Below are 15,575 nucleotides of genomic sequence, written 5' to 3'. Positions count from 1 at the left end.
GAAAATGAATACTTTTAAATTATTGCGTACAGGATGTTCAATATGACTTTTTGACTTAATCTTGGTGTTACATCCTGCGGAGTAACGATTCTTTTCTTTCGAGAATAAATACATCATTGCTTGACGCGCGTGCAGGGTTAAGCAGAAAGCGCTTAAGACAAGAGAAAAGGTAACCGAAAAAGCGGGGACACATGCAAAACATAACCATAAATTGTAAAAATTATGGGCCAAAATTGGTATATAAGCCGGAGCTTCGGAGCAGAGAGCGCATTCTTGTTTTATCGATGGCACAGTCCGTGGCAGCTTTGCTATTCGAGTCTGTGATGCCGCACCCGTAGTTATACCTAACGTTCGGTCGCAAAGTGTCTTGGGCGATTGACCAGTTAAGTGAGTTTCATATCAACTGCCCGTTCGACGTTGGTTCGCGAAGCCGTCGACCACGCCTGACTCCTCCACCAGCAAACCTGACGTTCCTCTCTGGGACACTCCACCGAACGGACACCTCCAAGGCTGAGGATCATCATATACGTATTATCAACATACACTCTATTAACATACCATCAACAGTAAGTCGTTAACAAATTTGGTTCTCCTTCCCTCCCCACCTTTTTTTATTTTTATTTTATTTATTTAAATTAACCCGTAGTGCTTGACAATAACCTACGTCGGAACTGAACTCGCCGGGCCACAAAACGCCTCCGAAAAGAGAAAACCAGGAGAGCGCGTAGGCCTTGACAAGGCCTACGACGAGTTCCTATGGGGAATAGGCTGCAGCCGACCTTAAGCTGATAAGGGAAGGACCAGGTAAGAGACCCTGGGATTTTGATCGCAATTTTTTTAGTTATTCTGGAGACGAAAAAAAGTTTACGTCGGTTACGTCCCGGCATTTCATCGAATAGGCCTTAGTTTCGAAATAATAAATTTGTGAAAATTGGCCATACCGCGGCGCGCCATATGAATCTTCCCGGTAACTGTTCTCGCAACCAGTGCAGTCGGCTCCGTACGTTAGATGCTTGCTTCATAATCGTAAGATCTGGTTTCGCTCTCGGATGTGTGCAATATTTTTTTTCTTTTTTTTTAAATAAATGTATTTATTTATCTTGATGATATTAATATAGTATGCAAATTTCTAAAATAGAAAATTTAATTTAATATCATTTTCTAAACTTCAATTTAAATTTAATTTGAAGGGAATTTGAATTCAAGTAATAATATTTGAAATAATAAATAGGTAATAATAATAATAATATATAAGTTATTTGAAATGGATAACATATAAAAGCAACGTATCTAAATTTTCAAATTGTTTAATTTAAAATTCAATTGAAAATAATATTAACAGTATTTTAAAATTCTAGTTTTTAAAATAATTAATCGTAAAAGAAGAATAATAACCTAACTATAACCGTAACTTTTTAAAAGCCCTACTTGAAGGTGCAGTTACATGCAAGCGTCAAGTTGCGTAGAAGTTATTGCGCAGCAAGGACAAAACGTGAAAGAATTTCGGCTTTATAACCGACTACATACCTGCAAGGGGATTAAAAACCTCTTGTTTATTTACCATTTTATATCCGTTTCTTTTATCAGTGTTAAATTTAAACAATTTGAAAATTTAGATACATTGCTTTTATATGTTATCCATTTCAAATAACTTATATATTATTATTATTATTACCTATTTATTATTTCAAATATTATTACTTGAAATCAAATTAAATTTAAATTGAAGCTTAGAAAATAATATTAAATTAAATTTTCTATTTTAGAAATTTGCATACTATATTAATATCATCAAAATAATTACATTTATTAAAAAAATAAAAAAAAGAAAAAAAATATTGCACACATCCGGAAGCGAACCCGGATTTTACGATTGTGAAGCAAGCACATAACGCACGGAGCTGACAGCACTGGTTGCGAGAACAGTTACCAGGAAGGCTCATACGGCCCGCCGCGGTATGGTCAATTTTCACAAATTTATTATTTCGAAACTAAGGCCTATTCGATGAAACGCCGGGAGACGTAAACTTTTTTTTCGTCTCTAGAATAACTAAAAAAATTAGAATCAAAATCCCAGGGTCTCTCACCTGGTCCTCCCCTTGTGAGTCGATTCCCCATCAATCGCCTCTACCTCCTGTTCGCAAAGAGCCTGAGGCCCCTGAGGCCCCTCAGGTTCCTCATCTTGATTCCCCAGGCCCTTCAAATCCCTCCTTACTTTCATACAAAATAACCCCTGACTCCCCTCCTGAATCGGTTTCAACAATCTCTTATTCCTCGGTTCCCCCTCGAGAATTTAGTCCACACAACTCACCTCCGTACTCTCCGACTAAATTCAGTTGTCGCTGAAGATTATTATAATCACCTCTGTCGCCTGACCCCTTTACAGCCTGATATTTCTCACTCGGGTTTCCCCGAGTTTACTTGGCGCACTTCCCCCTTCCCTACGCCAAGCGTAGAAGAAATCTTGCTCTTTTCCCCTCCAGCACCTCTACGAGAGTGTGAAGACTTTTCCATTCCTCTCTTTTCACCACCTCCACGAGGGTGCGAAGAATTTCCCATTCCATCTCCTTCGGCATCTCTACGAGTGTGCAAAAAATACTCTGTTTATTCCTCTTCCTCGGACTCTTCAACACTTCCACGAGAGTTCGAAGAGTTCTCCCCACGAATCTTTTCCCCTTTTTCCTTAGCACCTCCTCGAGAGTGCGAGAAAACGTGTTCAGCAGAACCCAAAGAGGTTCTTGCTTTCCCTTTTCCTCCTTTATCCCTCTCACACAATTTTGAGGAGATTCCCCCGCCTCCTCCCCTCGCCGCCCCTTTCTCTTCCCCGCCGCCCCTTTCACATGTCCTCACGAAATCGTGAATGTAATCAATGAATTCTTTACCTTCCCAACATATAATGCTCCTCTCCACCCGCATGTCTTCCGCATTGGTCCCGGTCCTGTGAACCTCGAAGAACTAAGGGACACCGTTGTTCGGGCACCACAGGGCGCGGCTATCCCATTCTTTTTCCCTGGCCATCCCGACCCCTTCTTACAAGAAAACACAGGGAAGTGTATCTTTTATACTGCATTTATACAATTCAATTAATGTGTTTATTAAATTCGATTAGTGTAGAAATATGTATAACCACGCTACTGGCGCGTGCACTTTGGGTCATTTCCTTACTGGTACGTAACTCTTTCTAGGAAATGACCCAAGTGCACTTTGGGTCATTTCCTATCTTGAAATAGAATGTTTACGTCTCGGCAGTATTGACATGTATAGATTCAAGAGTTGTAAGGAAATGACCCAAACGTATGTAAGGAAATGACCCAAAGTGCACGCGCCAGTAGCGTGGTTATGCATATTTCTACACTAATCGAATTTAATAAACACATTAATTGAATTGTATAAATGCAGTATAAAAGATAAAATTTCTAACTAATTTTTTAATTAGTTTTATGTTAGTTCTCTTGTTGTTAGTTAATGAGCTGGCGTTAGATAGTGAAGGTATGAAATATGTGAGTAATAATTTTTTGTAATCCAAGTCTCCTTATCTGTAAAATGTTGAAGAAAACAAATATTCTAGTCGAATCATGTAGACCAGTAAATAAATGTTTAACTTATATTAATTACATATTATTTTCTAAACAAGAAATTAATGTCTTACATTACACCGTAATTGTTGTTATTCTTCAATGTAGTGTGGTTTTATTTGGTAGTAAATGTTTTTCTTGATGTCTGCGTTTTCATGTCAGACACAGACTGTCCTCGAAATGTTTTTGTCATCTTATGCGAGAAAAACATGCATTCAACTTTTATTGAGAACATTTTTCTCTATCTCTTATAATTTTGACGATACACGCTTCGAAAGAAAAAACCCGATTTTCTTCAAAGAGGTGTTTCACCTTTAAAAATGTATTAGGGCACATGTAAAAAAATACGTCCCTTATTTTAATCTGTACAACATATTAAAGGCACGTCGAAATCGGAGGGAGTCACTTCCATAGCGCACGAACACGCGGACGGGTGCGCGTACCGTGCATATAGAGAGGTTTTTAATTATTTTTAGAAAATGGGAATGTTGTATCGTAACTTTATCAAATACCGTTGAATTCGTAATAAAATAAACTTTATTTTGCTTATAAAAAAAAATAAAAATTTTGAAAAAAATAAGTAAGTGGTGGGAGAAAGTATTTAAAAAAATTAAAAGAAAAAAAATTTTTTTTTCCTGTTATAAATTATTCTCCGAACCATTCAACTTTTATTTAAAACATTTTTTTCTATCTCTTATAGTTTCGACGGTATACGCTTCGAAAGAAAAAAAACGATTTTCTTCAAAGGGGTGTTTCACCCTCTTAAAGTGCGTATGGGCACGTATAAAAAAATACGTGTTCCTTATTTTTATCTGTACTACAACATATTAAAAGCTCGTTTTAATCTGAGGCGGACACTTCCCTGTGTTTCCTTGTTAGTTCCCGTCACCAGATTCCATTCCATGTTTCCCCCTCCTACGGTGGAGATAGAGGAACTGTGACTCACCCACACATGTACATCCGCACCAACACAGTCATCTGGGTTCTCTGCTCCCGAGCGAACTCCATCACACACCATGAATCATACATTCATCAATACACACACTGCTGTACATATGTTAATGATTAAATCAATGTAACTTAATTTGTTTAGAGAGTCAGTCGAGCATAATGTTAATCAAATATAATATTTTAGTTAAATATAAAATTCTTTTATAACACTTTTGTGGAGTGAATTTCAACGATCTTCGCATATTTGACGTCAGCTGACGAAACCTCTGCCCATAAACGATGATCGCCGTTCGATCAGTCTTTCTTTTAATAAGTTACATATAAATTGTACAGCAATACTGATGATGTGCAACTGCCATACTGATAATGTGCAACTCTTCAAAATCATCCGTTTCTTAAATGCACGCATTAAGCACGTAAAGCACTTATAGAATACGGAACGGTTTCCTGTGCGACATATGAGTTGAGTGGACTCTTTATAAGGACACACTATTATTTAATATTAAATAATATTTCTGAAATATTATTTAATATTAATAAAAAGTGGTTCTATCTCTACTTTTGATAATATTGTAAAAATATTATAAAAATATTATATATTAAAAGTAAATAATATTAAAAACAATTAGTAATTAAAATAGGCTAATGAGAGTCAGTGCGGGTAAAAGTGCGCAATCACAAGTATTTGTAATACAAATTATTTATTCATTTCTAAAATACAAACATTCGTTTCGACTCGCTTTGGAGTCATTTTCAGCATATCAAAAAACTAAAAAATAATATTATTATAAAATAATAAATAATATTATTTATTTCAATATTTTAAATTATCGAAAATATTATATAGTTTAAACGTAATAATTGTAGCTACGCTTAAGTTTAGTCACATATTTCTACTAATCGTATGTGTTATCTTTATCGTAAAATTAAATACATAAATCTTCCACAATCTAGCTTGTTTATTACTTTTTCGTAACAGTTTATTGATGAATTATAAAGTAACACAGATTTTATTAGTTCTGATTAATCAATCGAGTATTTTGAAGTATTAATAGTAGACATTTTTTATACATACATATATCAAGTTGTTACATTAGAAACGGTCAATTTTTATGTTAAGTAAAAACATACTAATTCCAACTAATTTATATGCAATAATATAACAATTTAGAGAATCTGATATTATAGTTATTTACATTTTAAATTAATATTTTATATTTTTAACGGTTATATTCACCAAAATGTTGATTAATAGATTCTAGACTCAAAGTTATTGTTTTTTAACGGGGAGAAACTTAATCTCCTCACTACAGTTTCGTTTGGTTTAGTTTATTTAATAACATACATTCGACAGTATAATAAACGTGTGAATTCTTAGGAAATGCTACAATCGCAACAATGTTCTATTTGTCACATTTGTGTGTAAGATGCTCGTACATGTTTCGGACGTTTTGGTCGCGACAACATCTGGGGTGGCTGTCCTGAGTCGCTCATGTCACCTTGATCACGCTTGATGATAGAGGAGTAAACGGCTCGGATCTCCGTGTCATAACTCGAAAAGTTTTCAACTTTTTTGCGTTATTTACAGTTCTTGTAAAAAAGAACTTGTAAACAGTGTTTTGGAAACATCTCAATGTCAACTACAAGGATATGCTATGAAAAATAGTTCAGGAACTCCGAAACGGAGTCCTTTTCAGAACTTTTATCACGCGCTATAATACTCAATTTCTTGGAACCTATGACCTATACCGTCTCGCTTTTTTTTTTAATTTACATTTTAAGCTGTCAACTATTACTGATTTCAAGGATTTTCATTAACTTGTTGTACAAACCAAAACAGTCCCCAAAACTTGTGAGTGTAACTACGCCGTAACCAACCGTGAGACAATTACATTTATTATTTGAAACCACTTGGACTCCTTCTTTTCTTAACCTTCTACGCCGGACCTCGAGATCCCTAGTGTCCGCGAGCTTAGACTCGCCTCGTGCGTTCGCACAACATAATTTATAAAAATTTTATGACACTGAATAATAAGTCGAAGAAAAAGAGGAGTAGTAATCCACAAAAATAAATTTAAAAGATAGTTTTGTTTAAAAAATAAAATATATTGTTACAAAATAATGTATTTTTAATATTCTATGGGTTATATTATAAGATAATACTACATTTTGTTTTTAATTATAAAATTTTACGAAAACAACAATGTTAATTGATATGTTTTAGATAAAGATATTCATCCGACATGTTAAGTAAATTAATTGGAACTTTAGTTACCGTTTTCTACGTTTTGTACATTCTTTACAAGTATGTGTGCTTTAACTTATGGACAAAAGAGGAAATTTCTGATAAAAAACCCGTTGCACCTATAAATGATTTAATATCTCTTTTGAAAGGAAATTTATCAATCGGTGAGTACCTTTATAATAATAAATAGTTGTACTTGCAATTTGTTTTACCCCTTTCTTTCTTCATCCCCCCTTCCCCGTTCTGTTTATCTCTCTCAATGTTCCTAGTTATCAATTATTAAACAGTAAAGATGCGACAAATATTCGATATTGTGTCTATTCAGTAATGTTTTTACTATTCAACCAACAATCAAATATTAAAGCTATTATTCGACCATATACCAATTTTTTTACTTTTAAATAATTTTAAAAGTAAAAAAATTGAAAGAAATTTAGAAAATAATAGACTTATTACCTCAACTATAAATTTATTTTATGCTAGAAATCTTTGTATTTTTATATCTAATAAAATTAAATTATGTAAAGCACAATTTGTTATACATATAATGTATATATTTATTTAGTACAGTTTTAAAATAGTAATATTAATTAAAAAAAAAACAAATTTAAACTTATCACATCAATCAAGTAAGATTGCAAATTACAAGACAAATTTTTTATACAGCGAAATAATCGCTATTCATTCTAATACATTTTTTCATCTAGAAATACAAAAGTTAAAATTTCTTTAACAATAAATGTTTAAGAATAAAATTTTCTTTTTAAATAGAAACAATAGTATTCAAATTAAATATAAATTAATTTTTATTTTTGATTATAAAATTAATCATATATTGTAATTAAAATTAAAAAGCGGTAAATTATGATGCATAAAAAAAAACAAATTTCTTTGAATTGGAAGAGAGCAGTCTACTTCTTTTTTTCCCATAATTTTTATCCGTGCCAAATATTCGCCAAAAATTCAGCTATTCGGTTTATGACTTTGCCAAATGTTCGGTATTCGTTTAAGTGCCGGATATAGATATTTGTCATATCTCTATTACGTAGTCAATGACGTTAGATAATAACTACAATCTTTGATCTCAAACCTCTTGTTATCTATATTAGTTTTATTTTTCTTATCTATGATTAGTTTTACGATAGAATAAAGTCACCATGTAGCTATTAAAATGTTTCTCATAAGTATATAAATTGAAAAATATATTTCAATTATTTCAATTAATTTAGATTAACAATTTTTTGAAAATTGGTTAAAGTCAATCTAGATAAAATCCATAAATTTTTTGTATAAAGATGTATAAAAATAACTAAGGATTATGCATACATGAAATTTTTTACATGAATTACTCTTACATTTTATGAGTATACAAAATATACACCGATTTTTATCAGATCGATGATTTAATAGTTATCGCTACATTATTACATCTTTAGAGGAGAAAGGATATTATGGCCACTGTCGACAATAGGGCTATCCCTATTATCTCAGGTTATCAAGTATTCTAACAATTGCTTATGGAGTTATTCGTTTAGTAGCTCACCTTTTTTTAGTAATGCTAATATGCCAATACATAATAACTGACAATTATTATAAGGCATTTTTACTTTTGAGCACTTCTAAATTTTTTCAAGGTATACTTTTAAACTTTAATTACACATATTTTCTTGTTATTCTTAAACTCGAGCGTATTATTACACGAACGTATATACGCTCAAATATTTTTTTTATATTTAACTGTTTATTCGGCTGCACATATTTTGAATTATACAAAGTTAAAGCGATAACATGGAATTTTGTTAATATAATTTTTTTAAGCAAAATTTTTATATCGAAATATTTCTTCGATAAATCGATTGTCATTGTAAAAAGCACTGTTCAGAAACATTAGAGACATCATTTGATGTTTATTGTTTAATGATAAAATGATATTTCGAATAAATTTTCTAATGGTATTTCTGAAGTTTCTGAACATAGGAAAATTCTAAACAATAGACAATTAAAAATATATAACTTTTTAACAAGGTATTGTGTTTTTTTTAAACTAAACTAATTTTTTAAAATTATTTTTATAAATAACCACATTACAACCACATTTTTTCTTTCACCAATTATGCAGTGCATTATTTTTATAAATTACGTTCTAAATAATAAATATTTCACTTTCTAGAATCTGTCAAACAACACTCTGATGAATGTAATCGTTCAAGTTTCAATAGAAAATATTAATTATAAACAATCTTATTCAATAAAATGCAAATGGGTGTGCCATATTATCTTTTTCTCCTCTATTTAAAAAAACGCGCATTAATAAAAGATTTGTCAACAGGTGAAGTCTTCCAGAATGCATATTTAAAATATAAAGCTTGTCGCATTTTTGGGATGTACGCATTTTTCAAACCTACTCTGATCATTACTAATCCACATATCATGCAAACAGTGCTATCAACAAAGTTTAAGTGTTTCCAAGATCGCGGAGTGTTCTGCGATGAAAAAGTCGATCCTATGTCGACGCACTTATTTTCAATGAGTGGCCAAAAATGGCGTAATTTACGATCAAAATTAACTCCATATTTTACATTAGGAAAAATAAAACAATCTTTTATGATTATAAAGGAATCCAGTGAAGAACTTCAAAAAAATTTAGAGGGCAAAGCGCAAAAAAAAGATTGTATAGATATTAAAGATATGTTCGAAAGGTACTTTTTTTATTCTTAAGATTTTTTATTCTTAAACAATAAAATCATATTTTTTTTATTTAATTTTTAGGTTAAAGTTATTTTTAACTACATAATTTTAAACCACATAATTTATACACGAGCATTAATTAAAATAATGTGAAAAATTAGGTATACAATGGATATTATAATGGCCACAGCATTCGGCATTCAATCAAATTGTATAAAACAACAAAATAATAAATTTAAGTATTGGGGAAAACAAGTCTTCGGAGAGGAAAGCATTTGGAAAACTCTCTTCATGTTCACACCTAATGTAATGAAATTTTTTTCCATACCCTTTACGGACAGAAAGACGAGTAAATTTTTTATGGAATTATTTCAAGAAAATGTGAATTACCGACAAAATAATAATATTATCAGAAAGGATTTCATGAATGTGCTTATACAATTGATGGAGAAGGGATTTGTTAACAACGAAAAAGACGTTATCGGCGATTTATGTTAGTATTTCAATCATGTAATATTATTTTAAAATAAATCGCTTTTTTTGCCTTGAGAAAAAAACCTTCAAGTTTGTATATTACACTCACGAAGAATACTAAAATTTGAGTGTTAAACTCTTAAAAAAACGCCCAAATTTGGGTGTGATTTCGGACACCATCAATTGATGGTTACGCTCAACATTAAGGGTTAACGCAAAGAAAGAAAAACCGTTACGACAAAATACACCCAATTATATAGGTCTTGACGGATCAAAACGATAAATTGAATGTTAACCCTCAAGTGGAAATCTATTTGGAAATGAATACTCAATTTATGTGTCATTTCGGACCGCGAATGCCTAAGTTCTAATCTGAAAAATTGTGAATATGTGTAATAATCATGTAATTAATTTCTTTTAACGTGTCCATGTAACATTAAAATAAAAAAATTGTTGAAAAACCGTTTTATTTGTCTACAGCAGACGTAAATAAACTAACCATAGCTGAAGCGGCTGCACAAGCTTTTGGTTTCTTTTTGGCTGGCTACGAAACGTCAGCCACAACAGCTTCGTATTGTTTATACGAATTAGCTTGCAATTCTGATATACAGAATAAAGTTCGCACAGAAATTGATGAATTATTAGAAAAACATGGTGAGATATCGTACGAGGCTGCAAATGAAATGATATATTTTCAAAACGTAATAAATGGTAATTATATTGATCTGAAAACAATTACTCGTTTATGTGAATTTTCATACAAAAGATATATCTGTTCATGTTTATGCGTATGTATTATATGTGCTTTATATATTATACTCTTTCTACTATATTTATTATTTTGATTGTATCGAACAGGTATCTATGTGTTCAATACAAACAAAATAATAAATATATTAGAAAGAGTGTAGATAATAAATGCATAAAGCACATATAACGTATATGCATACACATGCACACGAATAATATCTTTATATGCTTTTACTTATTGCAGAAACTTTAAGAAAATATCCCCCACTATCCATTTTATTTCGGAAGTGCACTAGAGATATGGATCTCTCAGATACAGATATCCACATTTCAAAAGAAACTATAGTCATTATACCGGTGCTTGGATTGCACCGCGATCCAACTATATATCCGGATCCGGATAAATTTGATCCGGAACGATTCACCGAAGCCAATAAAGCAACAAGGCACTCGTATGCATATTTACCATTTGGTGAAGGACCACGAATGTGCATGGGTGAGAACAATCTTATTTAACTTGTACATATTTTCTATTAAAAATTTTTTTAAGCATACAACTTAATTCTAACAGAAATTTTTTTTACAGACATACAGGGTGTTCATTAATGGTTGTTACACCTTTTACCATAAGAGCGCGCCTTAACTATGACTTACTAATTTATGTGAAGTGAAGTCGTAAGTTATTTCTTATGGTAAAAGGTGTATACTACCATTAATGAACACCCTGTATTTAATTAATAATCGTCTAAGGTATTTTGTACCTAAGACGTTTACACATGTACGCTAAGACATACGTATAAAATCTGGAATGTGTCTGTAAGTTATATCATTATTTTTTGTTTTCAGGTATGAAATTTGCCTTCTTGCAAATAAAGGTGGGACTTGCAAAACTGTTGTTAAAATATAAATTCAAACCACATCCAAAAACTTCAATCCCGTTAACGTTAGATAAAAAGTCAGTTTTAATAGTTACGGCAAAAGGCGGAATACATCTAACAATTGAGCAACGATAACGGTCTTTGTTCATTTCTCCTAAAAAAGTTTGAAATATAGTTAAAAATAATATTTACAAATGTTTCTTGTAATTAGTTTTAAGTATTACTATATTATAGTATAAATAGTATTACTATCTATACTAAAATAATAAAATGTTTCGTAAATATATAAATGCAATTTACTTCCAATTTACTTTAAACCTATTATATGTAAATAAATAATAACAAGATTTTTAGATTATTAAATACCTCAACTGTTTGAACAGCCGACAATTAAAGTTATTTTTTTTTTTTTAATTTTGGAATATCATCTTTAAGATAAAAAAGTATTATTCTTTAAGTCATTTTTATATTCTTCTGAAGTAATGGCGAATGCCGGTTCCGGTGGGCGGCCAAATGCTATAACTATGCAAATATTTTCTAGAAATGTTAAAGTATATGCAAGAATTGTTGAAGAATTTATTTATGTGTGTAAAAGTAACAAAAATTAATTTTAACACAAATTCTCAGTCGTACGCAGAAGATAATGTGTGTATAAATATGAAGAAGGTAACACCTAAAAATACTATGATGGACAGTTAATATACACCGAGAAAAATATCTAGAGAACGAATTATAAAATTAAAATTATCCCTTTAAAAGTAGCGTATAAATTTTTATGAAAATTTAAATCGGATAATTTTTTCAATGTGTGAAGATATAAAAAACAGTATGATATTTGAGTAATTTAATATAAAGTTTAAATAAATCTTATTAAAGAGTACAATGTTATCTTTTCATACTATGTTTTTTATACGATGTTTGCATACCTTATCATATATTATATATGTGATTTTAGCATCAGTTTTGTAAAACGCACCAAGAATTTCTTTTCTAAGTCTTGTACTTTCGGATGTATCGAGATTTCGTAGAACGCCATTACCAACCAAGAAGTTTCGTAACCAACCGTGAAAATAGCTGCTTGTGGTACTACTAAAATTGCAATTCATACGTTTTCAAAAGTTCCCATTTGTTATTATGATTAATTTTTAACTATTAAATTTATTGCTTTAACAAATTAAATTCTGATCTTTTTAAATACAAATTGAACAATTTATGCATTAAGAATGTTGAATCATTTTGCTTACTAAATCCTCTAATGTTCTAATCTTTATGAGTGTTTCTTAGTTCGATAAGAGCAGGCATGGCCCACAAACTATAGTTCGAGTTTCTCCGCTTTCTCTTCCACACGCGCGAGTCACGTGCACATACTGTAGCATAGTAGGGACTGAAAGCGGTCGTATGGAGGGGATAGATGGATCGCGGAGTCAGAAGGAAAGACGGGAAGAAGCAACCGTGGAAAGAGGAAGCATGTTCTCCTCCTCGCATGCTTTTTGGGCGCCCACAGGGTCATGCCTGGATAAGAGTATCGATGAGATCATTCCTGTGATTATACTGTCAGTTAATAAGTAATTTTCTTCTTTTAAACGGTACTTTTTTTACGCAACTTGTTTTATGTTGTCAGGAATTATATCTTTTTATTAAAATTATTTGATATCAGTCAGCCAAAAAATTTAATTTAAGTATTCCTGTTATAATGATTCATTGCTATTGAATATATTACTTACGGTTACACATAACAAATCAAATTCAAATTTACTTAACTTTTATCAATATTATTAACTTCTTAACTTTTATTAATACTGTTTTTGTGCAAATAGAAACATATATAAGATCCTGCTCGCCAGAAGGGCTTCTAAAGAATTAATATTATATATTCCGCCTTCATGACTATGTTTCAAGTCCAACGAATATGCGGCGCTCAGTTTGAATAAGTTGAAGATTGTAAAATTTAAAAATTATTATTCAGTATTAAAAACCACTATAATTGACATAATAGGTTTTTCCATTTTATAGTTTATAAATGTAGCTACGTGTAAGTTTAACCACACATTTCCACAGAGTCGAATTAGCTCTCAAGCCTAATTTAGGTTATTGTCTAGAAGCCGTAAATTTAAAAGAGCGGCATTTTGTAAAACAATTTTTATTAAACTTATTTTGTAGTGACGCGATTAACTAAAATTTTTTAAATAAAATAAAATTTATATTAACTTTGGGTCAAACCTGACATTTGCAACATGTTACTATATTATACATTAAAATATTAAAAGACTGTATTAAAATATTGTAATAAAACTAAAAAAATTAAAAATTTAAATTACATAGTTTTATTTATACGTGGTCTACACGTTTAACATTTTAACATTCATAATTATAATTAATCCTTGCAATCTTTTACATAAAATAATGTAAGAAGAAAACACCATCTACAGAATATAAAATTTGATTAATTTAAGTCACACTTGAGACTTGAATAAAGGCGGCAAAGATTTAATAGAGATGTCTAGGGGCGGCATGAGTCTTAAATCGGTCTTGCATTTCCACCATCGCGGCGTCCGAATGATCCCAATGATATTGAACCTCAAAAAATGCTGTGTGTGTCCAAATTACCGGTATGCTCGAACCGTTCAACCGATCTCCGCCTTCTATTCGCTTATGCTATGTAACAGTTATGAAATATTTATTACTTAGGATGTAATTTATAAAAATTTGATGACAGTGAATAATAGGTCAAAGAAAAAGAGGGGTAGTAATCCACAAAAATAAATTTAAAAATTAGCTTTGTTTAAAAAATAAAATATATTGTTACAAAAAAATATATTTTTAATTTTCTATGGTTTATAATTTTTCTATGCTCAAACACGTTAGAAATTTTATTTGATTCTTATTATTTAATAATATTAAACAAGTATAAAATGGTATCTTATGTTTACAAAGTCTTTTAGATAATAACCAATTTCTTGAAAAATTATTTTGACATGAAAATTTTAATAATGCCCATGTAGGCACTACCAGCACGCTTCTACGCCTACATTAATAAAATATTATATATTGAATAACTTTATCGTTATATAACACGAAATGTGTATTGCCAAATATTAAATAACAAAAAATCACTCGAGTATACATACGAGTACATTAATATGATAATACGTTCAAGTAAAAACAATTTGTAATTAAATATTATAATGTATTTTGAAATACACAAAAGTAAAAACGCATTATAATAAATTGTCATTATTGTGCATTGGTGCATTAATGTCACTATAAAACGGAAAACTACTAAATAAATGATTCCATAAATAGTAATTAGCAATTCGTCACCTAATAACGGAGATAATATGGATGCTCATATACACAATCTAAAATATGTGCTTTCTCCTCTATAAAATAGCATTAGTGATGAATAAAATACTTTTAAAATGTATTTAGGTACAAATACAAAAACATATAGAAAAATATATCATCAAGTGTTTACTATAAAATTTTGAGTACATTTGATACTCTTCGATAAAAGTTATGCTTCAAAAATCGAAAGGTAATATAATTTTGGCCAATACTTAATTTATAAAATTGTCAACGACAGTATTCTTATGGGATTATATAGGTCAGTGATAGATACTGGAAAACTAAGTCTTGTAGGAAGGAAAGAGACAAATGCGGAACGACAGAGAGGGTAAAAAAAACACACCCACATAAAAGATAATTAGACATATCGATATACATATATTGATCAGTAAGTACACTTTTTCTGAGTAAGAAATTGCACAAGGTCCAAGCACATTTTTTTGTATACAGTCTATTAAATTTACAATTTCTAAAAAACTAATAGAAACTTGAAGAACAACAATTAAAAGAGTGCAGTAACGTAATTAATACTTTTACCTTCGTTTGTTAGCGATATTAACATTATTATAACAATGGAAAGTGTGGAAATTGTTTTCATCAATCAAAAGCAAAAATTATCGGTAATCAAAAGCTATTATAATAAAAAAAATTATGTTTGTTTATAAATAA

At 30.7% G+C, this 15,575-nt stretch overlaps 1 protein-coding gene across 1 annotated transcript; it reads left to right on the top strand.

Annotated features, from left to right (window-relative positions):
• The first annotated feature begins 294 nt into the window (after positions 1 to 294).
• LOC105197536 (cytochrome P450 6k1-like) lies at positions 295 to 11,732 on the top strand. Its single transcript, XM_039445820.1, has 7 exons — positions 295 to 566; positions 6,751 to 6,935; positions 9,101 to 9,470; positions 9,621 to 9,952; positions 10,414 to 10,644; positions 10,928 to 11,179; positions 11,530 to 11,732. The coding sequence occupies exons 2-7, from the start codon at positions 6,770 to 6,772 to the stop codon at positions 11,694 to 11,696; spliced, it is 1,518 nt and encodes a 505-aa protein (XP_039301754.1). The 5' UTR covers positions 295 to 566; positions 6,751 to 6,769; the 3' UTR covers positions 11,697 to 11,732.
• The last annotated feature ends 3,843 nt before the right edge of the window (positions 11,733 to 15,575 follow it).

Source organism: Solenopsis invicta, chromosome 2 (genome assembly GCF_016802725.1).
Source record: "Solenopsis invicta isolate M01_SB chromosome 2, UNIL_Sinv_3.0, whole genome shotgun sequence".
Lineage (NCBI taxonomy): Eukaryota > Metazoa > Arthropoda > Insecta > Hymenoptera > Formicidae > Solenopsis > Solenopsis invicta.
Note: the sequence above shows the minus strand (reverse complement) of the source record. Positions and strands in the feature narration are given on the sequence as shown.

Excerpts from the sequence above, each read along its gene's own strand:
- LOC105197536 (XM_039445820.1), top strand. The coding sequence starts at position 6,770 with ATGTTAAGTAAATTAATTGGAACTTTAGTTACCGTTTTCTACGTTTTG. Across the intron at positions 10,645-10,927 it reads TTTTCAAAACGTAATAAATG|AAACTTTAAGAAAATATCCC; the intron begins GTAATTATATTG and ends TACTTATTGCAG. Across the intron at positions 11,180-11,529 it reads AGGACCACGAATGTGCATGG|GTATGAAATTTGCCTTCTTG; the intron begins GTGAGAACAATC and ends TTTTGTTTTCAG.